Source organism: Python bivittatus, unplaced genomic scaffold (assembly GCF_059951505.1).
Source record: "Python bivittatus isolate LINGU-HERP-01145 unplaced genomic scaffold, Pbiv_v1 ctg000020_np1212, whole genome shotgun sequence".
NCBI classification, from domain to species: Eukaryota; Metazoa; Chordata; class Lepidosauria; order Squamata; family Pythonidae; genus Python; species Python bivittatus.
Window position 1 is genome coordinate 2,510,493 of NW_028277030.1, and position 25,825 is coordinate 2,536,317.

The 25,825-nt window shown below is 37.9% G+C and overlaps 1 protein-coding gene across 2 annotated transcripts in view; it reads right to left on the minus strand.

The window, feature by feature from the left end:
- The window catches only part of ITGB2 (integrin subunit beta 2), a 31,624-nt gene extending 6,111 nt beyond the window's left edge, over nucleotides 1-25,513 (minus strand). Inside the window, exons 1-11 of one of the 2 annotated variants that reach the window (XM_007434921.4) lie at nucleotides 25,363-25,513; nucleotides 16,014-16,074; nucleotides 13,456-13,544; nucleotides 8,930-9,110; nucleotides 7,973-8,143; nucleotides 6,005-6,246; nucleotides 5,013-5,168; nucleotides 3,783-3,878; nucleotides 3,561-3,650; nucleotides 1,622-1,762; nucleotides 299-486 (exon numbers count right to left, since the gene is read on the minus strand). In XM_007434921.4, coding sequence (XP_007434983.1) covers nucleotides 299-486; nucleotides 1,622-1,762; nucleotides 3,561-3,650; nucleotides 3,783-3,878; nucleotides 5,013-5,168; nucleotides 6,005-6,246; nucleotides 7,973-8,143; nucleotides 8,930-9,110; nucleotides 13,456-13,544; nucleotides 16,014-16,074; nucleotides 25,363-25,386 — 1,439 coding nt within the window. In that variant the 5' untranslated portion in view covers nucleotides 25,387-25,513. The remainder of the gene's footprint in view (nucleotides 1-298; nucleotides 487-1,621; nucleotides 1,763-3,560; nucleotides 3,651-3,782; nucleotides 3,879-5,012; nucleotides 5,169-6,004; nucleotides 6,247-7,972; nucleotides 8,144-8,929; nucleotides 9,111-13,455; nucleotides 13,545-16,013; nucleotides 16,075-25,362) is intronic. The other variant, XM_025170995.2, reaches the window with a different exon arrangement.
- Between the last annotated feature and the right edge of the window lie 312 nt (nucleotides 25,514-25,825).

Here is a 25,825-nt window from a genome sequence, read left to right on the forward strand (position 1 = left end):
TGGCACCTGCACACAGCTGCACTCTGTTGTGCCTGCCTGTGGCACCCACACAGCTCCCCACACTCCTTGCCCAGGACTCCCGCCTCTTCCCACTTAATGACCTGCATGGTCCTGGGGTTCAGTGGCAGCCGGGGCTGCTGGGATTGCCATCGCTAAGCAATGCGGCCACGTGATGTTGCACTTTAGACCACATTGCTTAGCAACAGAAATTCTGATCCCAACTGTCATCGTAACCCAAAGACTACCTTTACATAAGATAACAAATATTTGGCTTGTGTTGCTAAAATACTTAGATTACCTGCAAATCCCACAATCTATACTCCCTTGTCCATTGCAGTCAGATTTACTTGGTATTTCCTCATCACATTCACAGTTGCACCGACTGCGTATACGCACAGTGGTGAAGTCTGTGAAACCAAGAGGCTGGAGAGTAAGAGTCTGATTTTCAATGCATGATGTTGCTGTAATTTTCACTTGGAAGGTAATCTGTAAGAAAATAAAGGACTGCTCCATCTAGTCTCAAATGATGTTTAAAATAATGAGTAAAGGCACACAGTTCTTCATTAATTACTTATCTATACTACTTACAAGTTATTTTTCCATGAATGTCACTTGGTTAAATAAAAGTAAAACATACAAATAACCACAGTACCATATGGAATCAATGAAATTCTACTTACAAAAGGCCAAACTACGTACAAGGCCAAACTAAAGAGATATGCCTTAAGAATAAGTTCTCAAATTTAAACATTAATGTATATCCATACACATGGATTTAAAAAAGAGGTCAAAGGGTGCCTGATTTGGACCAAGAGTATGAAACAGGGAATGGATATATGGACACACAGAGGCAAATACATAGTCAACATATGGAGCTAGTATGTAAAGGTAAATCAGGATAAGGTATCATGTGTAAAAGCAGGAAGTTAGTTTCACTTTAGCAGATACCATGATTTGTTTTTATATTTGAATTGTAATACACACTAATTAGTGATAAACCACACCGATCTCAAATCCCTTTTTGTTCTTTGGAGTGGGGAGGGTTGCTAAAAAGACTGGTCTGTTTCACAGTCTTGAACTACAGATTAATCAGTCCATCAATCAATGAGCCCTAGTTTGAGACAGACAGACAGACAAGATACCTTGACTGCCATATAAAAAACTGCACTTTGTTCGGTACTGTTTGTCTTGAGCAGGAGCTGTGTTTTGGAAAAACAACTGCTACCACACATACCCAGGACAAAGCAGCTTCAGTGCAGATAGTCTCCAGGTGCAATGCTCTGTTGAGAAGCCATCTGTAAGGGAGTCAGCTACATCTCTTAAGAAAGGGGGTGCCACAAGTAATTTCACATCAATTGCATTGGTTTAAAAAGAAGGAATGGGAAGGAATTCTAAGCAGAGCATAGTATCTTTTCAATTCAAAGAAAAAAACACCACAAACTTTTCAACAGAATCTTTAAAAGCCTTGGTGAACAGCCTTATAAAATAAGTTTGTTAGTAAATAAATAAGTAAATACATTTTCATAAATGTTTCCTGAAATGGAGAAACTGGCCTTTTCTTTCCATGTACACTACAGTCAAAATACTTTTCAACAGAAACAATGTATGAATTAACCCCTACCTCGTTATTTATTTTTACATTGTCGCATTCCCCTCTTGGTTGATCCTTTGTATGTATTTTATTAGGGCAGAAGGAATCATATGAGATTTTGATGGAGCTTGGCACAGAGCTATGTTCCAAAATAATTTTGGAAGACAAATCCTAAAATGAAATAAAGATAAAGTTGATGGAAGAATGGAAGAATGGAACCTGTGTATCATAAATTTTATTATTCAAAGGAAGAAAAGCAAGATACGATTGTATTGTCTGAAAGTTCACATTGACACATTTCTTACATGTAGAATAGAAAATGAGTATCCTTGAGAAAAACAGGGCAGCTAAAAGTAATCTCTTGGGTTCATTTTCCATTGCAATGGATCTGAAGTTTTCTCCATTCTTCATAAACCTGTCAAATAATCAACTTGATATTTAGGGGAATATGCAGAGATAAGATTAAAAAAGATATCCACCAAAACATGTGTTTTTGTGCCTTGATTTGTGTTTGACATTATCCAAGGACTAGCTCAGGCTTTCTGTTTAGATTGCATTTTGTTCTGGAAAAAAGTTCCCAAACTGGAAGAAAATGGAGGCACTGCTCAGAACAAATGAGACTTAACTGTTTTGTATGTCTCTGTGAATATTTTGATTAAGGTGAGGCATTTCCACTGGGAAATAGCAGATAACAGCATCTAGCTGACCTTGGCTATCTCAGAAGCTACACAGAGTTAGCCCTGGTGGGAATTTGAATGGGGGACCACCTGAGAATTCCACGGCTGCTGGCTAGCTAGGGAAGTTGAAAACAACACCCCAGAAGAGGGAACTAGCAAATAAGTTCCATAATGATACCAAGAAAACTGAATGGATACAGTCACTAGGAGTTGAGCTTGATTCAAGAATACTATATATTTATTTCCACTGATTAAGTGAAATTTCCTTGATAAATAGCATAAACCCTGGCCCAATCTTCATTGGGGAATCACTTTTTAATGTCTGACAAAACCTGGCTGAAACCTAGAAAGAAGACACCACTCTCACCCTCCAGCTAATTTAATCAAATTACCCAAAAGAATCTTGGTGTCACTCTCTTTTGATAACATTTCTTATAGTAGGTGATGGCCCACTGATGCAGCTGATGGCTACCTTCTTACATAGTCTTCCAAACCTAGAGACAGCCACAACAACATTGGTTTCTTGCAAACAGCTGGATTTTTTTGTCCCTGTAATGAACCCGTTGTTCTCTGACTTGGCAAGCAAAATGGCCAGGATAGCTATAACTATACTAGCCAACAATTGTTTTGCTTTTGCTTTTGCTTCTGCTCCCTGATTCTTTTTTAGTAATTTAAATATATTTCCAAAGAGCAAAACAAACAGCTGACTTAATCACCTCTTAAAGAAAGGTGGGCAATCTTTTTCACTGCAAAGGCCATACCATATCCTGAGGCCATACCTGCACGTGACAGATGCATGCAAATACACACAAAGGTATTTCATTGTAAATATTCACACATAAAACACTTCTTTCCTCATGTACATGTCACTCATGCACACACACACACACACACACAAATGTTTACCATGCATAGGAAATTACACACATAGATCTTCCTTGTGTGTGTGTGCGCGCACACACACACTTCCTACACACACACAGAGCAAATTTAAGCTCCTAGATAGGGAGGAAATTATGCTTCTTTATTCCTACCACTGACAAAGGACATTACTATTATTAAGTACTAGACTGGGAGAAAATGAGAAGCCATGAGATTTTCTGTTTCTTCCCTGCAAGAGTGACCTTCTGCAGCTTGCCAGGAAGTAAGCAGATTGTCAGGCTGCCTGGAACTGAAAGACAGTCAAAGAGACAGAGACAGACATGATGGGCTGCAGGCAGCTTCCAGGGATCCTATACAGCCTAGGAGCTAGAGGTGGACTTAAGTAAGATAAGAAGATTAATAAAACTTACATCATAAGCATGCTGGATGAGTTGAATTATATTATTTGAATTCTCCTGCAGTTTTCCTACAGCAGACTTGGGGATCATCTTGCTCAGTTTCTACCAGTAAAAAACCAATATACCAAAAGCATTATCTGACCATTTTTCATGCAGCGTATTACCATAATAACATTTGCATTGTTCACATGACATAATTTACAAAATGTTCTATTTTACTGGAGATTTACTTACTTCGTATGTATCGTACACTTTACTGGTAACAGCAAAAATGGGCTGGATATTATTTTCTTTAAGTTTTTGTATCAACTGACCAACAGAAGGATAATCCTAAGGAACCAAGAAAACAGGGCTCTGTTTTCAAATCAACACAGATGATAACTTAACCCATTCACTAAACCTGACCTGGCTTTCAGACAAGAAATCACCCTGCCTCAGTCTCAGCCTGAATTCATCTGGACAGTACAAATATTGTTTGGTTCCCACTGTACCTCTCCCATATTTTCCCACTTTTTTTCTCCTCCCACCTTTTCTTTCCACAAAAGTCCACTGAGATAGAAACGATGGAATAGTTGCTGAATGCTTACTTAGTGTATTCATTATTATATTCTACTACTGTCTCCTGCACCATGTCATGTGACTGGTAATTCTAGCAGCATCAGTGACAGAGCATCAGATTATGAGAGCTCTTGCTTTATAGGAGCAGAGATGATCATTCTCAGAACATGACCCTCACTCATCTTGCCTGAACAATCAAGTAGCTTCTGTCATTAGCCATCCTTTCTTCAAAAGAAGTTATGGGATGGCCAACAGAGAGATGCCCTGTGGAGGCCATGCTTAGACAAGGATTTAGAAGAAGTGCCTTGGGCTCTGCCTGAGCAGAGCAACAGGGCAGCACCTTTCTGCTATTCATTAAAGCCACCCATTTTTTCCCGGGCTCCCTGGGAGGAAGTCTGAAAAATGTTTGAACAGATTTAATGAACACAGAGAGGTTCTGTGTTCACACAAGGTCTGCAGTACTTCTCTTCAATAATTTTTGACATGTCTATAGCCCCTACTACATTTTAATATTTTGTTTGCTCTTTTTTATTCCATGGATTTTTTTTTTTTAGGCAGTACACTGTGTGTGTGTGTGTGTGTGTGTTTGGGTGCATGTGCAAACATGCAGACATACGCACATGTAACTCTAAATATATAATAGAAATAAATATGTATACAATTGTGTAATTAGATGCAATTAAAAACAATATAAATTGTGCCCTTAATATAATTATTACTGCATTGGATTGCACAGTCTGGTAAATCATGTTTTTATTGTCAAAATGATTGGTGTCTTGATTCTCATTTCTAGAGGCAAAACAGTGCAGACCAGCTGTTCTACATGAAGTCCAGTCCAGCTCTAGATTGAAACAGCAAAATACTTATCATACAGCAATACTAGCTGGGAGCTACTTGAGCACTTACATATTCATTGCTCTTTTTGTACATATTTTCCTCCAAGTGACATTCTCCATCAAAAGGCGTTAAAATGGCTCCAAGCTTACCGTCCCCGGCAAAATGGAAACCATCATCTGTGGTGTACACCAATAAGCGAGTCACATTCTTCCAGCCAATTTTATTCTGGATTTTAAAGCAAAACAATAATAATGATAACAGTTCACAAAATAATTCATACAAGAAGAAACATGATGAATCAGTCTGTCTCAGATTTTTGATCTGAGACACACAAGCCTCATAGCTTTCCCAGGTGCCTGTCCAGCCACTAAGGAAGGAAATTCGGCATTCAGTCTAATCAGATTGTTCCCTTCCTGACTTCTTCTTCCAAAAGAATTCTTCATGAAACTAAACTATTGTTTCCTGATTTACCCCCAGGCTGGCTTCAGTGGCTGAGATCTGAATAAAATAAATGTGAGGCATTTCTACTTTCTATTCTTCCCAAAACTTCTCATTTGAAACTCAGCTAGTGTGTTTGTTAGAACCAACAACAGAACCCCACCTCAGGAACCATTAAAAAAACCTTACTTTCTAATAACTCTTGATGCTGATATTTGATGACCTTAAGAAGCTTTAAATAAACAGCAAGGTCTGAAATCTGAAGTCAAAAGATTTGGCTTCTTTTAGTTCACTGCAGAAAAAAGGCCTGGGCAGAAGACAGGTACTAGGATTAACAACTGAGCAGCCCCTATGGAAATTCTGGACTGTTAATTATGTTCAGCTTGTCACTTGTATATTGTAACCTGTTTCAGTTGCCCATACTGACCACAAACATAATGTAAGTGTAAATAATAATAACATCACAACAATAGTGGCCTTGAACAGGAAATGTATTTGTATAGAATTTATGCAAAAGTAGCATATATTGGAAATATTAAGTTAAGGAAAACCATCTTCCATTTTTGACCACAAGAGGTCATCAATCAATTCTATTTCCACACAGTCGTGGCCACGAGACTTACCCCACAGACAGCAGCCTGCATCATGGCATCAAGTCCTCCTTCTGGTGCATCAAGATTCCCTGATATGTTCTGCTTTCCTACTTCTTCTTGAAAACTCTGTATGTCATCTGTGAGGCTGAGCACATGCCTGAAAGCAAATGGTGGTTGGCACTTGATCTCCTTGCTTGGGCATGGATTCTGAAGCTTCTCCGGATGTGTGTTTACAAATGGCAAGACAGTCTTATCTACAAAGGCACCAAAACCTAAAGCAAAATGGGGAAATGTTACTGAAAACTAGTCAACTTTGCTGAATATGAGTGTGTGTATGGGAGAACCATAAATCACTGCAGGGATATATCATTAAAAATAAAATTATAGAGAAAAACAGGACTGTAAATGCAATTATTAAAATTATAAAGGGATATCCTTTGATAATTAGATACACTTGGGTCAATATATATTTATGCCATCATTATCTTTCATTAAAAAATAGCTATTTTCCTTATATATAGCTGTTGTGCAAAACAAATTACATGATGCTCCCTTAGAAGTACTATTCCCTCTCATTTTCTACTAGCTTCTGTCCTTCAAGGAGTTGCTTTGGAGATACCAATTGTCTTAAGAAGAGCTTGGCTGGACTGCACCCAAGATCTACCTAGCCAAGCATTCTGTTTCTTGCAATGGTCAAATAGATATCTCTTCAGAAACCTATGGATAGGGCATGAGGATAACTATTATTCAAATCCATGTTACCTCTCCTGGAGAGGGCATATTATCATTATGGCTAACAACCATTAGTAGCTTTATCCTCCATGAATTATCTAATATTCTTTTAAAGTCATCTAAGTTGATGACTCTTAGCATAGCCTGAGGAAGTGAATCCCACTGTTTCATTAAGTAGTATGAGAAGCAGTTTCTTGAATCCCTCAACTTTTAGTTTATTTGTAGGTCCTTGGTTTATAGTATGATGTGAGGAGGAGATTTCTAAGGCTACCTCAAATGGCTTTAGTGCTGATCTCTTAACAATATCATGCTCCTGTGTTCTTCCAGCCCAACTGCCCAAAATCTCACTTTGCAAAACTTCCATTTTACAAACTGAGATGCTGGAGCTCCTTGGTGCTTGGGGTGGGCTGGTTTCTCTTTGGCATTTCCACTTCTCCACTGCTGACAAGCTACAAATCTTCGTACTGTCACACTGGGCTTTTCAACCAGCAGGGGTATGTTTTATTATTTGCTATGAAAATAATCCTGGTGGAGTGAGGATGGGGCAAGTATGTGCAGTGCCATTAAGTGGTTGATTTGGCACTCCTGCCACCAGAAGAACATTAGTTGGCCTTGGCGATTATTCATAATGGCTGAAGTGGGGAACAAGTGCAGACCATTGTGAGACTAAATTTGAGGGCTTCAAGAGTGGAAACTATAATAGCATAGAAGTACCCAAAACCAGAAAACCCAAAATAATATAATCCTTCTTAGAGCCCTAGTCTCTTTTATTTCCATTATGGCTTGGCAGTTTATTTGATATAAGTCCACAGAAAGCTTACTACAAAATATAGTTTTATCTAATGTTAACATTCTAAAAATGGATATTTCTTCAAAATCCTTAATGCAAGATTAAGAGCTGTTAACTATGATATGAGAAATACCAGTCCCACACTAGAGAATTTCTCAGTGGAATCTTAGTAGCTTTAAACAACTGAAAAAGCAGAGACTCACTCAAGTCAAACTTAATTCTTGATCACTGCATGGACACAGCCATGCCATTTTCCTGGCAGCAATATGAAATCATTTGCCACTGCCACCACCTGGGATATTTTTTTTATACTTTCTATCCAGCCAACAGCTCTAGGATTTCAGGGTCATCTCTCACTGAACACTAGCTGGGTCTGACCCTTCTTAGCTGTTTTTCAAAATAAGCTAAAGTTGGTTAAGTGCTTCCATCTGCTGTGACAGAAGACAGTCATATATATTTTAGAAGAAAGCACATACCTATCCGTGCACGTTTGGTAATACTTTGGAGAGCTTTAAGGAGATCCCCTCCTAATTTCTTCACTATTTGCAGATCATCTTCCATAGAGAATGAAAGGTCCATCAAATAATAGAGATCTATTGGATAATCCTCACCACGACGGAATGTCACATTAAAAACAGCAGGTTGTTCTATTGGTAAAAGGGAAGAAAATGAACATTTACCCAAAACTTACCACATCTCACAAAGCTAGAGATGCTTCTCTGAAGTAAAGCAGTGCAAGCTGAATAGCTGATTGTGAGACATGTGAAAAACCCATGAAAGTAGCAGGGGCAGAAGAAAGCAACATGGTGGTCATGTGGTGACCAAGGTGCGGCAGAATGATAAAGAAGGCATCACTGGAGTTACCTAAGTCCCAGGAGAAGATACAGAGTGTGAGGACAGGAGCAGAGTGAGAAACACAGAGAATGAAAGGGGGACACAGAATATTCAGGAGAGAAACAGAGAGCAAGCCAGCAACAGTTGTGCATACACACACACAGGTCACATGCATATCCCCCATCCTCTTTAATTTGCATAATTTTCATATGGGATGTACAGATCTGACATACAAATTCTGAGAGGCGCATATGGTGTTTTATTATAGTGAAAACCAGGCAATCTTAGAGTAGATAATTGAAATTAATTGGACTGAAGTTAGCATCCATTGTTGTGCCCAGCTTGCACAAAGGCATGGTGAATGAATTGCCCTGGGAAATAGTTAGCAGTTAGTCATGTTGTCTAAACATTGCTGATGAATGAGAAAAATCAAAATGTCATATATTTGAAGCTGGATCTATACTAATTTTCTATAAAAAATACGTGTAAAGAAGCAGAAAAAGTCACATGTGTGTCATATACCTTTCTGTCCTAAAATTACAGTCATCCCTTTTAGCCATTTCCTAATTCTCTGAATTGAGGTTAAGATTATGGGATACCTGGTCTTAGACGCAGCTGAACTTCCTCAGGGTAGATTTGTTTATTCCTATTTGGCTGATCAGAAGGAAAGGGGTGAGCAAAGCTTTCTGGAAAAATAATATTCCCATCACATCCCTTCTCAAGAAGCTGTTGCTTTGTATCACATCGAACAGAATCTGGTTCTCCTCTTTTAGTGAAATCCTGTATTTTACAACAATCAAAGCATAAAAACAGTTAATAAGATTTAGATATTGTGTGGACCTAATATATCTTGGGTAGAAGAAAAGAACATTTCACTGTTAGAGGGCATGCTTCTTGCAATCATCATCATCATCATCATCATCATCCCAGTGACTCCCAGGACTCTGGACGGTTTACAAATCATTTAAAACATTTAAAAGCAAGTAACAGTACAAGAAACACAAGAGAAAGAAACACGATGGCAGAGAAGCAAACCCAGATGGGGACAAGGAAAAGGAAGAGAAGGGGCGTCAGTTGTCCTCACCAAGGCCAGGGCAAAGAGCCATGTCTTCAAGGCCCTTCGAAATACCAGTAGGGTGGGGGCTGTTTGAATCTATTATTAGAATAATAATAACTCCACTTGATTTCACAGCAATAGAAAGACAGCATCTCCTTCGAGCTGAATTCAGTTCTTAGACCTTCATGACATGGCCATACAGTTTTCTTGACAACAATACAAAAGTCGTATGAGACTGTATTTTTCTAGGATGCTTTTTCACCTAAGCCTAACTCACTGAGTGTGTCAGCAAACTGCATCTGCCTCCTAGTCAGCGAGGTGTGGTCAACAGTATGTTGGCTTGCAAGCCTATACCTCAAAAATCCTAGCTTGTATAGACTAGCATGAGCATGGCAAACTGGGCATGAGTTGCTTTTGTGGCATACTGGTCAAAATGTGTCAAAACTGGCTGATACCGTCCTTACCATTAGCAGGAAATTCTGCAGCGGATCAGGTATGACTAAACTAATCTACTTTTATTTTTTCCTTCTTCTAAAAATTGCTATAAAAGCCTTGATTGACCAAAGCCATGATGGGCACTGCAGATCAACATTCATGGGCCTATCTTCTGATGACCAGTGGTGTACCTAGATTGTGATGTGGAATGTAAGAGTATATGGTAAAGAGCATGAATTAATAAATGAAAAGAAAGAAAACAGATATTTTATATATTCTGAAACTGAGAGAAACAGAGATGAATGAAAATAATCTCATCTTGTGGAGTGCAGCTGATCATAGAAGTGAACATGTAGGTTTAATTGTGAATGAAAAAGCTAAAATGTAGTTTAGAAAATATGAATTGATATTAACTAGATTGCTTTGGGGGAGAGATTGATAGAGTGAATCTGTGAGCCATATGGATTCATAGACTGGTGGTAGCAGTTGCACATTTTCATTATCACCATTCACTGGAAAAATGTCCAGTGAATGGTGATAATGAAACAATCAGGCATACATTTTTGGACAACTACAATGTTCTCAGAGAAGATGATCTGGGGGAAAAGAGGTAAATGGATGGGAGGGAAGGGACTAGGACAAAATAGTATAAAAAAGTGATTAGCTATTTGGAGACTGAAGACTGAATGAAAATAGTGGTTGTCTGGTGATTATTTGCTTTCCAAAAGGTCTGTTTGTTTTGATTATGTAGTTTAAGTATAAGCCTATGCATGATTGAAAGGGATAAACCTAAAAGCATGATAGTTTGGATTTTTTATGATGAAAGATTAAGAGACTTAGTGAAAGATGCAAGGGTGATAACAGGTTCTGGATATGGTACAGATGGTTTCTGGTAATGTCACTGTGAGAAAAATGAATCTTTGGGTGAAAAAGACAAGTTTCTAGAGGCCTCAGATGAATGGGATCGCCTTAATAAGATTGAAACATAAAAGCATGTGGAAGCATCCTTGAAGCTGATGTGAACCAGGCCAGTTGTAAACTCCTTATCACAAACATCCCCATAGCAACCTAGGCATCTGCCCTGAGGGAGGATGCCTTCTTCCTGGCATTTGGCACCTTGAACTAATTTGTTTCTTCTTCTCTGTGACACTATTGTTTTACTAGCAGTTAACAGATAACAGAGGGGCAGAGAGTAACTTGAGAACTATTGCTTATTTAGGTATGCCCGCATCATCATATGAATATGTATGCGTATACGTTCCTTTTCTCTTCCCCTTTTTGTAGAACTGTATAAATATCAGAGCATTCATTTTGCCTGTAGGGGAGTGCCTCCCACTAACTTCTGGTGGGGTCCCCCTCCAGTACGTACTGCTCAATAAACACTGCAGTGAAGCCTTGATTATTCTGCATTTGTGTCCTGCGTTTTGATTCCACAGTCACGAATTGGCTCTTGGGAAAAAATGAACATGGAAAAAAAAAGGAAAAAAGTCAAAGAAACTAAAGTAAAAGTAGAGTGTTCACAGGGGGAAAAAAATTACATGTCCTGCATGAAAAAGTATTAGAAGCTAGATTAATCTTCCAACAGAATGAATGGAAGGTGGATATAAGAGTAAATGTTAGATTCAATAAGTAGTACAAGCTTGAAAATTAATAGATCAAAAGCCAAAGTAGTTGTGGTAGAAGAGAAAGTGGAATGAAAAATTGCAAGTAAATGATGAAAAGTTGGAGTAAATAAATAAATTTGTGCACCTTAGTAGAATGTTCATAGCAGATGGAAAATGGATGGGAAAAAAGACATGCAGATGTGGGTAAAATGTTAGTGTAGTATGTTGTCTGTTGAGAACAATGAATCTTTAATGAAAGAAGTGAAAATGGTTGTATATCAGAGCATGTTTCTACCTTTTTTGTGTTACAATTATGTATGTCAGGTAAAATATTCAAAAAGGTTGAACCCAGTGGGAATGGGGTACTGTACTTTAATGTGTGAGGTAAAACAAATATAGATAGTGTCTGAATGGGTGATTAGTAAATACAAAAGTAAGTGAGAAATATGAAATCAGTACATTGAGATGGTTTGGCCATATAGAGAGCCACAAAATAATTATATGAAGGAAGTGTGACTGGGTTGAGAGGAAGGAAATGACGGAGAAAGTTATGGTTGGATGGATTTAATAAGATCCTGAAAATGAGAGAAGTGAGAATTCGGAAGAACAAAAGGCAACGTGTGAAGGCAATGTAGGTAGATGTGGTGGAATCAAGGATGATGTTGGTATCAACTAGATTAGATTTCCTTTTCTTCCTCTTTTCTTACTACTTCTTACTTTTTTGCATAACATTGCTTACCTCAAAAGGAAACAAGGAAACCTTCACCTGAGATACTGGAGAATTATAGCATGTCAGAAAAGACAGGTGACTTTATTTGGTACGTTTGCCAAGTATCATGTGAGAACTCATGGGAAGGAAATATTACTTCTTCAAGTCAGAAGCAGTTGAAAATGTAGATTTATAGGATTTATGCTATGTGACACAATTTATCAATGTGGCACAAAACGACTATGGTTTCTTTGGTCTATTAAGAATAGCCTTTTAGAAGACCCTTGTATATAAATATATACAAAGTGTTTAAAGCTTATTTCTTTCTAGACTCAACAAAGCCTATTTGTTAATATCTTCCTGATAAAAGATTCAGCTCCTTTTTAGTGGAAAAACTAAAAATAGATAGGAATTAGAAGAATCTTACAGATTTTCCATGCCACCAGCTTTACAACACTCATTAAGACCAAATCAGAATACTTACAGCATTGTAAACATGGGCATACTTATATTGTTTGCATTTAGAGTATAAAGACAACATCCAATCAAAACTCAACTACATTCCACAATAAGAGGGGAAATTGTTAAAGTTCCTCCTCTTACAATATTTATTTTTGTATACTTGTCTGGTGGTTTGCACATGCATTCATTCTTTGGGATTAAGATTAGGTGTGAGGGTAAGGAAAGACTGCCCCCCGCCCCCACAAAAAAGTAAAGAAATGTATTCAAATTAGAATCAACAGAAATATCCATAGTCACTTCTGCACTGTAGGAACCAGCTATGCTAAGCATGCGTTTTCTGTCCCAAAACAGAATTGCTGCAGATGTGCCAAGTCCTTTAGTGGATATCTAAGGAAAGTCTGAGTATTGTGGACATAGAAATTTTCACGCTAACGCTGGCCCGTTCCACCTGGGGAAGCAATAGCATTCTGCCAATCCATTGACTCCATTAGTGGCAGCTATAAGGAAGAACATTACAGTACAGTGTATTTGTTTCCTACATCCCTAGTAAGATAGCATTGTGAGAGATGGGTCGGAGAAGGTCAGATACTTCGGATGTTAAAAAAAGATACAGTTCTTTTTTTTTTTAGTATTTTCAGACTGCAAGATTGTATTTTCTTTTTTTAGAGCACTGACAGCTAGCCTTTTCACACAACAGAACTTTGTGTAAGCAAAAATTTCCACCCTAAGCAAAAAACCAACAAGCAACTCAAATACTCAAAGACAGCTGAAAGGAACAAATTAAAAAGAGACAAGTAAAAGACACTTTAAAATGTAAGATTTTGGGGGGGTTTGCTTTTATTTCTTTAAAAAACCTACCCGTTTCTTGCACCAGGCACAACCAGGGCCAGACTCAATGCAGTCCTGACATGACTTTACATTGTATTTGGTACATTCGAGAGAAAATGCTTAAGAAGGAAGAGAAAGAAAAAGTTATAATGAGCAACAGACAAAGTAGAAATACACCGGATCCTCCCAGGTATGGAGGACAGCCCACCTTAGCAGCCACCTACAATCTGGAGGTGCATTTTGCCAGCCGCCCCAACTCCTGGTGCTCTACCACTACTGAAGGGATGTTCTTTTCCTCTTGTGGGCCCGGCAGCCTGTATGTGCAGCCTCTGCTTTGGGACTGGGATGAGACTACCTGTCTCAACCACCATCCTGCCTCCCAGCAACCTCCTGAAAGGTCCAAAAAGCTGTTTACACATCACACTTGAAGAGATTGACGTGGAGGAAGTTGACCCTCCACTCCACATTTGCAACAGCTTGGAAATCCAATGCACTGTAGCATAGCTGAATGCTGTTTCAGATAAAATATAATAAATTTTGCTAATTCATAAGAAAAAAAATCTAAAACCAAGTCATGCAATACTTTTATTTTATCAGGACAATCAAAGGCCCATGCAGCTGTATCCAAATTCAAGTTCTGGTCAGCAGGCCGTGCAGTGAAGCAATCTAGCTAACTGTCAAAGCTCTCCTCCTCCCCAGCCAAGACCCACCCCCTGTCAAGAAGAGTGATTGCTGGAGGCTTTCTCCCAGCTGGTGACATCTGGTCAGTGGGGAAGCAACCAATCCTGGCCCTTATCAATTCCTGTACACCATAAACAAGGACAATATAATTTGCTGGAATCGTGGCTGTGACAGGACAGGGTTTCCCAGAGGGAGAAGGAGATTTCTGTTTCTATGTACAATGAAAGCATTTTCTCCATCTTTTCTGTGGCTGGATTTCTAATGCATATAGTTTTCATGGCAGGCAAAGAGGTAGAAGGCATCACAAATTTTATTAGTATTCTTCATTATTTTGCATGCAAGATATTCACTAAGGTTAAAAGTCTGTCCTAGGGCTAAAGATCCTTCACTAGCTTCAGTGTGTTTCTAGTGTTAGAGAGGTCTTTCTCCTTTTCATTTTGAATAAGGGGGTTGGGTAAGGTATTGATAACCGTTTTGACCCCATAGTAACAGTAGTAGCTATTGCACATATGGAAGTAAGTGGGAGACAAGATGCACAAATGGAATAATATTTTCAGATCAGCCAACCTCAAAACTAAAATCACTCTCTCAAAACTCACTGTCTCACCCTGAGGTGCTGTGTATCCATGCAAAAGGGAAATTAAGCAAAGGGTTTTCCCTTCTGATGGGAACATAGCCAACAACAGTGTTGTGTCAGGTGCATCAAGTGAAGGAAATGTTAATTGCCCCATGACATAGCCAGGAAGAGTTTGTTCACTAGATGGTGACCCAGCTATCAGAGTTACATTTATTCAATACTCCTTGAACACTGAGAAGATCTGAGTACACGTAGTCCTCGTTTAGCAACCACTCATTCAGCAACTGTTTGAAGTTGGCCCTGAACGAGCAGTAGTTACCACCAATCCTCTGCAGCACCCCTGCGGTCACATGATCACAATCCAAATGCTTGGCAACCAGCTCACACTTATGACAGTTGCAGTGTCCCACGATCACATGATTACCATTTGTGACCTTCCCTGCCAGCTTCCCACAAGCAAAGTCAGTAGGGAAGATGGCAGGGAAGGTTGCAAATCACTCCTGCCACTTTTTCTCCTGAGGAGCCCCCTACGGAGTACGAGATCCCAGGGATCTCATACTCCTTAGCATGCTCCTGCTGTACTCTGTGCCCAGTCCGCATGCAGCCCCCCCTCCCCAGCCCACATGCACTCGTACAGCACCCCCCCCCGCCTCACTCTGTTGTACTCACCTGCCCTCCAGCCTGCTTGCGAGCTGTCTGGGACTTGCAATTTCTAGCAGGCTTCCCCGCTGACTTTGCTTGTGGGAAGCCAGCAGGAAGTCACAAGTTGCAGTCACATGAGGTCCTTGCTTAGCAACCTGTGATTTTTGCTTAATGACAGCAACGGGGACCGCAGGGATTGCTGTCGCCAAGCATTGAGGTCATGTGACCTTGCACTTTACGACTGCATCACTTAGAGATGGAAATGCTGGTCCCAATTACCATCATTAAGCAAGGACTACCTGTACTTAGGAAAAAGTTTGAGTAGTTTGGGAGATGCATGGCCTGCAATATAGTTGATGCCCATCACTCCTTGAACTTATCAGTTAAGAGATATAGCACCTTGACTGCCTTCGAAAAAAGTCTGGAAAATACTTAAGATGGAACATACAGGTTTCCTCTAGGATAATTCAGCTCTTCTGTTTATAGTTCTCTCCTCTATCTCTCAGCATAAGCTGGGATCCAGATGACTGAATAAAAGGGCCTTTGGATTGGCTGGCTTCTTTTTAGAATGCGATGGGACATATTGGCCCTTTGGCAGAACCTAACGAATTGGGCTTCTTTATTTCAATGGCCTTAAGCATTAAGACAGTATGGCAGAATTACATAGTAATGGCAAGTGCCAGCTTACCTGTGGTCAACAACAGCAGCACGGCTCCAAAAAACAACAGGAAGTACTTACGAAACATCTGCTGTGAAAAGTAAATAGTATGCAATGAAATGTGAGCAACAAGAAAAGTTATGTGGACAAATATCTTTACAAAGGATGCCTAAAATTTAAATAATAAGTGCAAGAAGATATTTTGTGGGGGAAGAACACCTGAGGAGAAATAGAAGGATATGCAATATTTGCTTACAGTTTCGTTGACTACTTTAAAATGGGACTTAAGGTTACTGTCGCATGAAAATTATAGTGGATTATACTAATAAAAATAATTCTTTTTAATTTAAAGAATGTAAAATACATAACAATAAGGAACTGGAGCTGTATGTTACAGAGTTTGATTGATTATAAGCAGGTTGGTGGCTAATAAAACAGTAAACTTAGCGTGCAACTAGTATGAAAAGGCAAATTCCAATACTGTAATAGCTTTATACAGATATACAACTATGTATGGTTGTGATATATCTCGAAAGAATACTATAGAGCTAGAAAAAAAATACAGAAAGAGCAACCAAAATGATCAAAGGTATAGATCAATGCCATTATAAAGACATGCTTGAGATTCTTTCATTTAGGATAGAAAAAGAAATGTAAAGCCAGTTCAGCTATAAAATTAGGCCTCTTCAGAACTGAGCATCATATAAACTGCATAAACAAATATAATTTGCTTCTTTGAAACACAACAGCCACTAATTTAGATGGCTTTAAGCCTTTTTCAGTGACTAGAAGCCAGCATGGGTTTGTTAAAAATAGGTGATGCCAGACAAATCTGATTACGTTTTTGAACAAAGTGATTAGAATAGTAGACCAAGGGAATGCTGTGATTGTAGACATCAGGAAGGCATTTGTTAAAACTGACCATAACCTCCTTCTTGATAAAATGAACAATGTGGGATGGATGATCCCACTACCAGATGGATTTGCAATTGGCTGAACAACCCTATCCAACCCCTGGTCCTTAATGGATCTACGTCTACCTGGGGGATGCAGCGGAGTCCCTCGGGGTTCTGTCCTGGGCCAAGTGCTCTTCAACATTTTTATAAATGACTTAGATAAGGGGATAGGAGGGAGGCTTAGGAAAATTCGTGAAAGACAAACCTGGGGGGGGGACTGCTAACACCCCAGAAGACAGGCTCAAGATTCAAAAGGATCTTGATAGACTTTAATATTCTGTAATATTGTGCACTTAGGCAGGAAAAACTAAATGCACAGGTACAAGACAGGAGGCTTGGCTTGGCAGTAGTACTTATGAGAAGGACCTGAGCATCCTTGTAGACCACAGATTAAGCATAGGCGAGCAGTGTGCTGCCCCTGCCAAAAAAGCCAATGCAATTTATATTTATATTATTAATTTGCAGTTAGACAAGTTGTTGCCTTTTTGTTCAGACTGGATTAAAGGCCACAGAATATGTTCAGTACATGCTTTACTACAAAGGTGAGCAAACCCCACAATTTCTGGGCTGTATATAACCAGTTTTTCTGCTCTCCCACAAGATCACACACTTGAAATTCAGTGGCCAATTGCCAATTTTTGACCACACAATGTTTGTTTTGATAAAGTTCCAAATAGGTGTGTTAAACTCATTTTGAGTAAAGACACCCTCTCCCAAAGAGCCAAAGGTTTTCTCTCCCACTTCTTCTGGTGTCATTATCGCCATATGCCTTGCAGTCTTTGGAAGCCAAAAAGCAATAAAAAAGAGTGTGACCTTCAACCCCAACATCTTTTCTGCCTTGCTTTAAGGTGAGACTAAGAAAGTTACAAAGGTTCAGACCCTTTGAAAAACCTGTGTGAAAGTTGGATATGCATTTTAAAAATATGAGTCATTATGAGTGATGTACTTGTGTTCTTCCATTCCAGACAGCACATGAACTGTCATTTTCTTTATTGTGCTTTGTGTTTTAAAATTTTTGTAACTATTCACTAGCAACTGGAAAGAAAGCAACAGGGCCCTCGTAGGCCAGGAACCTCATCAAGAGATGGAAGAATTGAAGCTGAATTCTTCTGGATTTCTTTCCTCAGAAGTTAATTTATTCCCAGAAATGCTCCTATCCATATTAGTGGTGTCATTCTGGAGAGTCCAAATTTAAAAAGGAGATAACATGCTCTAGCTGACATCAAGGAAACAATGACATTTGTAAAACATTATGAGGAAACACTGCAAATTTCACATTCATATTGTACCAGTATTACAACAGAACATTTCAGATTACCCTCTGTTGACCAATGATAGCCAAAAAAGGAAAAATGTTTATCGCTTTTGTCTTACTTCCAGTTTAATTTCAAAAGTGGTGAAAGGGCTTGGTTTTAATCATATAGAATGATCTTTTTTCTTTTTTTCCTGCTGTTTTTTAATTTATTAATTTTACAAGTGCAATAAAAGGAACAACAAGGGAAGAACAAGAAGGAAAAAATGTAAACAGAAAGGAAAATTACAAGGTTTATAAAATTAGCTAAAATATTTCAAAATTAGATTACTGTAATAAATCTGCATATAAGAGTATTTATTAGTTATTATGTGTGTGTATGTACATATGTATATTACATACTATATAATAAATAAAGTTTTAAGACATTACTAAAATAAATCAATATTAAAATTGGGTCATTATGCAGCAATTAACAACCATAACCAGTATAGTTCAACTTGCAAACATTTCTGCCTAATCTAAGAAATATGGCAAATTTATCAGATCATAAAAATATTGGATATTATAATCTTACATTAGGAGAAACCCAAATTTTAGATATGATACACACCCATTTATAAGATTACAATCCAAAAATAATTTCCATATCGAATTAAATTCTATATCAGATTTATTTTTCAAATAAGAAGTTAGTTTGCCATCAAGCCATACTCCCATAAGTTCAATTGCCACAGAAGAAATTGTTCATAATTTCCATTGAGAAGTGCAGAGAATCCTAGCAACTGTTGCCATGTATAAAACCAATTTAATATACTTTGTGGGAATATAAGGCTTAGTAATATTTAGTAAAAAATAGTGGCCTAAAAATAAAAATCCACCTTTAAGATTTGTTTCATTCTATTATACATCATTTTGTCAGCAGTTGGGCTTTTACAGCATTGCCATCAAATATGGAAAAAAAAAAAAAAAGATCCAACCTGGCTTCCAACAATTTTTAGAGAATGAATTGTCTATTTTGGTAATCATTACTGGAGTAATATACAATCAATAGAACATCTTATTTCATTTTTCCTAAGCATAATATTGATTGTAAATTTTTCTACCATTGATATTCCCACTGTTGCATGTTGATTGTTCTGTGGCCTGATATAAATAGACAAATACAATCTATACAGGATCATTTAAAAATAAATAGTGTCCTAAAAGTATGGGATAAACACGGAAAATGAATCAGCCCAGATTTATTGCCTCTTATTTCAATACTAAATATTCGTGCCCATGAAGAAGAATGTACAAAGAAATTCGGTCAGTGGAGGGATAACAATTCATATAGATTGCAAGACTTAATTATCAATAAGACAAATGTAAAATCCTTCAATATCCTCTCTTCAGAATGGCCAGGACCACCTCACTGGCTTCAGTATCTACAAATAAGCAGCATACTGTAGTTGAAAAAGAATTACAAAAAACAAAATGGAATACTTAGAGATTTGACTTATACAAAATTCAGATCATTTATTGGGACTTATTTATAAGTTGTTGGTGAAGTACAAAACTGAACTAGTCAAAGGGTATATGATTACAAGTTTGAACGGTTGCTGAATGAGTGGTCGTTAAGCAAGGACCATCTGTAAATGGATGCAGAATTTTAACAGAACCATCCCCATTCAGTGGAAGAATGTGACAATCTTCTAACAAGAGGAAAGTGAGTATTCCAGACTGCAGACACAGAGATGGTTGGATACTTCCTTAAATGGAGGAAAGCTCCACTGAACTGAACTGAATGAACTTCTCGGCAGTATGTGAGATTCTGATCTTATCATGAATCAATGTATGGTGGGAGTAATATTTGCCATCAGAGCGCATGACTATATTCAGGAGCAGAACAGGGAGACACAGAGCAGTACAAGGCAACATCTCTTGCAACAAAGCAAGTTATATAGTCAAACAGTGTCTACACTATTAGTATAATTTGAGTAATAGAAGTGGCGCACACCCACATAATTCTGTAGCAGTATAAATTACACATTAGGCAGTGACTGAGCTCAGTAGGGGTGAGATTGAGTTCTAAGTGAGGAAACCTTTGGGTCAGATTTTATTTCTGCCATGAACTCTTAAGGCTTGCTCAGTAAATTTGTTTCCTGATCTCTCATTCTTGCATACCTCCAGCTTCCTCTATTATGTGATGAGCGGGGCAGGTTAATACTGACCTAGTTTATAATGTTATTGTAAGAACTGCAATTCTTAGGTCAATCTTTGCAAAGAAAGAGGTCATTAAAAAAGGAAGAAGAAAATGTTTGAAGATTTCTCAAGCTGATTCTTGCTTCACATCACAGATGTTGACTTCTGCCCAGAATTACAGCCAAACTGGACTCAGTGATTATTGTCTCAGAATGTCAGCCCCACCAGGCAGGCCAGACTAGGAAATCAACTTCACAGAAAGGCTAAAACTACTTTTATTGAGATTGGCTACAAAATGATGGACAATGTAGTCTAAATACAACTGGAAGGGAGCAGGTTGGAGAAGGTGTGTTTATCTCTTTATGAATGAGCCTACACTAGCATTGCACCTCTAATCTGTAAAATGATTGTGAGGAAATCAGAAAATAAAATAATTATCTTCTTTGTCTAACCTAAACATGTTTGTCCAAGAACTATATTTTAACTATGATTTGCTGAAACAAACCAAGATTAAAGAGCAGTTTCATCTTGACTTGTTTCAAAAACAATGTTGATTAAACTAGCAACAGTTTTGCCAGATTCCAACATATTAACCAATTGGAGTTACAACTTTAAATATGAGATTGCACTGGTGGAGAAGGGAAGGGAATGCATGTGATCCCAAGACTTGCTCAGGTTCAGTCCTTTATGGCTAAACTATGATTTGTTTTGACATTCAAACTGAGTTATTGGCATCAAAGTGGTCTTCAAAAACAGAATAAGGAGGAGGAGAGGGCCAGGAAAGATATAGGTGAAACTTCTTTTGACAGCACTGTCAGAGTCAGTCAGACGCCGGCACTGTTCCACCTACTTGTCCTATTCATTTTGTCTGCAGTTTGTACTGTTGAAAGAGTGCTGAGAAAAAGGGAACTCTGGTTGCTCCCTCCCACTATAAAGAGGAAAGGGTGGCAGGGGTCTCTGAGCTATTTGGATCACTATTTAAGCATAAGCATTTGACCCAGTGCAAAAATTCTAGTGACAAAGGCATCTGCATTTTATGTCAAAATTACACCTCATTCTCTTCTAAGTATGAAATATAATAAAACTGCAGGAGCCTAAATAGCTGATATAGGCACAGATAGCATCTGAAGAAGGTCATGCTTTTTTCTTTCATTTTTAATATATGGAAAACTAATTACAAGCTTTTTCTGATGCAATTTGATTGATAGCTTTAAAACCTTCAAAGTAGCCTTTTTATTTATACTTTGGTGTAGTGGTGAAGGCACCAGGCTAAAAACTGGGAGACTGAGTCCTAGTCCTGCCTTAGGCACAAAGCCAGCTGGGTGACCTTGGGCCAGTCCCTCTCTCTCAACCCTGGGAAGCAGGCAATGGCAAACCACTTCCGAAAATCTTGCCAAGAAAACTGCAGGACTAATCCGGGCAGTTGCCAGGAGTCAACACTAATTCAAAGGCATGAAAAAGGAAAAGGAAAAGGAAAAGGAAAAGGAAAAGGAAAAGGAAAAGGAAAAGGAAAAGGAAAAGGAAAAGGAAAAGAAAAAGAAAAAGAAAAAGAAAAAGAAGATGCACTGAACTCAGGGACTTTTCTTGTTTTTAAGCTCCCAGTTAATACCCTTAAATTCATGCTGCATATTCTGACACATTGAATTTTTACAGAAAAGGGAAATTATTTGACAAAATAGATTTTGACTATGGTGAAATACTGTAGAAAAAACAGCTGTATATTAAAGAAGGAACCGCTCTCCTTTCCCCTCCCCTTCTGAAGTGATGAACCAAGTCATCAGAGCATGGCAACCCAGAAACTAAAAGCCAGAGAACATTTCAACAGCATTAGAGGAGGAAGGGAAGCAAAACTTTTAGTCAGTGGTTACATATCCTGTGAACACAAAGCAGAGGATAAAAAGTTATTTATAAAAATGGACAAAAGGTCTTTACACTGGTTAAAAAAAGTCCCAGAGACTATATGCTACATGTTAATTCAGAAAAGTTATGGTGTTTGGAATATTTTACTGTTGCTTTAAAGAAGTTTGGGGAAACTCACAAAACTTTGGTCACTCATTAGCCATTTTTTTAAAGGAGCCATTTTTTTTGCAGGGTTCAAATAATAACATACACAAAGAGAAGAGAGCATTATCATTAGCTAGAGAACAGACTACGGTTTCATTCAAGGATTTTAACTGCCATTTTATATTAAAGAGGTAGGATATCTAGTATTTTAACAATAACTTTAATTGAATTGGCAACAGTAGTATGAAGTTACTTAGAGTGTTGCATATGACACATAACTTCTATATTTATAAAGGATTACTGTGATAATTGCATTTAATAACAGGGGCCGTGTGTTTATGGTTTTCCTTGATAAAGGAACAATTTGAACCTCTGTTGGTTTTAGTGAGGGAATCTATCTTGTGTATTTAACTTCTGGGTTTTATGATGATCCATTTTTATTTTATTTCATTGCTGAACGTCACCCAGAGTCCAAGTTCCACCCAGAACGTCAGGACTGAAGCGGCTTATAAACATTTTTCTGCAAAACTCCCATTTTCTATTATGCGTGATCTAAAATATAAAACTTGAGTAGTTTAAAACTGAAGCTAAATAATTATTTAAGTGTTCTGCCCAAGAAATCCTGCATTTGTAATTGCCTTCATGAAGAACATCAGGAGAATCATGTTGGGTTAGACAAACATCTTTATCATTGGTTAGCAAACTTAAAATTATAGTTTGGTGGTCACTATCTGAACTCAAGCCAATATTAAATGATCTAACCAAGAGAAATAAATTGGTAGGTATTAGACAATATTCTAGCAAACTTGCTCCCCACCCAGAAATAAATGTGAATTCACCAGGATGATCATGGGCTGTTGTACCATTTAGGATTATTAAATTTAACTTATTACAAAGACTAGCTAAACAAGAGCCTGCATAGGTGATGTTCTTATCTGGAAACTGTATGGTACACAATTCACTTGCCCAAGTTATGACAGGTAAGTTAGGGAATTTGGTTACTAGAGCTTCCATATATATATTGTTCCAATTCTATCCAAATATATTTGATTTGAGATCTTGTTTTAACTGGAAGATAAATATTTATTATTAAATTAAATTAGAGCCAGTTTGGTCTAGTGATTAAGGCACCAGGCCAGGAGACAGTGAGTTCTAGTCCCGCCTTAGGTATGAAAGCCGGCTGGGTGACTTTCCCTCTCTCTCAGTCCAACTCACCTCACAGGTTTGTTGTTGTGGGGAAAACAGGAGGAGGAAGGCGTATTAGGTATGTTCGCTGCCTTGAGTTATTTATAAAAATAATAAAGGTGGGATTAAAAATCTTTTTTAAAAAATGGTTTAGTTGTAATCAGCAGGGAAGCTACATTTGGATACAACTATAGGTGCTGATCCTCATACATAATAAAGCAAGGGAGATTAAAGAGGCTGAACAGGAAAAACTGTGAAATCAGAGATTCAGATGTTATGGACAATCTTACTTCTGTCAGCGATTCTCTATTTTTAACAATCATATAAAGGGAGACATTCAGCTTTCGTATTTGAGAAATTCTGCTTCCCAACAGAGTTGCCAACTTTTAAGTGGCCCTCCTATGCCTTTAGCATCTGAGTGACCATCCAATATTTTGTGGATGCAACACTTCATCTCTCTTTTTAATCACTAAATTTATATACAGTATATCAAATTAAAGCTTCAGATCAGAACAATGAAATACTGGCAGCACTTTTTGTCATATCGTTGTTACAGACTGTAGTTGGCACCAAGAAAATGTTAGCTACTTTAAACAAATGAAGAAAGAGAGAATGAATTTTATTTTTTTATTAAATTTGTATACTGTTGACTCCCAACTACTGTACTTTAATTCGCATTAAGACAGCATCCATTCCTTGCAAAATTACCTGAAGGTAGGCCACTATGCCCAAAACAAGTCAATCTCACATCTACCTGGAAGCATACACGTTTTCAACATAAACCTTATTGTTATTGATCCATTCTGCTGCAGTTCCCAAACAACAAGTTCTCTAAAGTACCGTAATTCTTATAATTAAAGTTTTGGATTACAAGGCTGTATGAATACTTGCACACCAAATTTAATTAGAAACAATGGGATGTAGCTTTCTGCTGAGAAGTATAAAAACCAAGCCACCCTACAAACTCACACAGGCCTTTGCATCTAATACCGCATACTCATAAATAGTTAAATCCTCCACAGTGATAGATGAAAAAGTTGAACACCATTTCTGAACAATCCTCCAGCAAAGATCTGTGTTTGGAAACATCACTGTACTCACTGCTATATTCCCTCGCTCCCTTGCATGTAGAATGCTGGGTGGAACAACCGACTGACTTTCTTATTTTAAGGATGTAAGTCTCTGCTTAATAATTCCAGAAAGCCCTATGTTTTCATCATGATGCACCCACTGCTAACAGCTTCAGATAAACTGTATCTATCTGTACCCAATTATATAGCTGAAACAATTTTTTATTTCTTACAATTTTAGGATATTTAAAGTGTTCTATGTGATATTCAAGTAGCTGACTGAACTCAATGCAGTGAGTAAACATGCACTCTATACCCCCCATATGTCAGGATTTAAAACTGAGAAGTTGATTTGGAATCAAGAAATGGTAGTTAAGAAAGCAGTCAGTTTTAAGATACAGGTTGCTTTTTCTTAGACAAACAGAAAACAAGCGAAGCAAACAAAACAGAGTGCCGAGGCTTAACAGATATGTTACCTTGATGGTGAAAAGCATCTGCGGCTGCTGGTAATAGAGCAATTAAAGCTTGGCCATATTAAAACCACAGGGAAAATAAAAATAGGAGAATAGCTGACTATTCACAGGATATAAATAACTAAAAAGCAATGTCAACTCATAGATTTTTCTAAAGAAAAAGGAAATAAATTATAATTACACCATGCAGAGAGTAATGATCTTCAAAGGAGAGAAATATCCAGAAAAAAATGTAAAAAAAAATGTAAAACATACATCAAGCAGTCTCTGTGGCTTCATCTCAGCTTTCTTTGTTAGTTGTGAAAATGTGGAGCTCCTATTCTTTTGAGGAGTCACTTCTGTATTAATAAAACAGACAAACAAGCCCACAACCTACTCTTCAGAAAACTGCTAAAAGTCACACCCCTTCCTTTAGTGAACTGATCTTATGTTTCTGTAGAGAGGAAGTGAAAACAGACGGAGAACAACTGGCGGAGAAGCAGTTAATTCAAACCTGCACAGAATTGTATGGCACCTTTTATTTCCCAAGTCTCAATAAAGCCAAATAAAAAGACTTGAGACGAGGCTTCTTTAAGATAACAGATGTATTTTGATCAAGACACAGCTGGGTGACCCCAATCAACACATTCACAAGAAATGTTGATGAAATCACACCTTACAACACAAACATCAGAGACTTTATAGACATGTAAATCTGTAATCAGATAGTACATCCCCT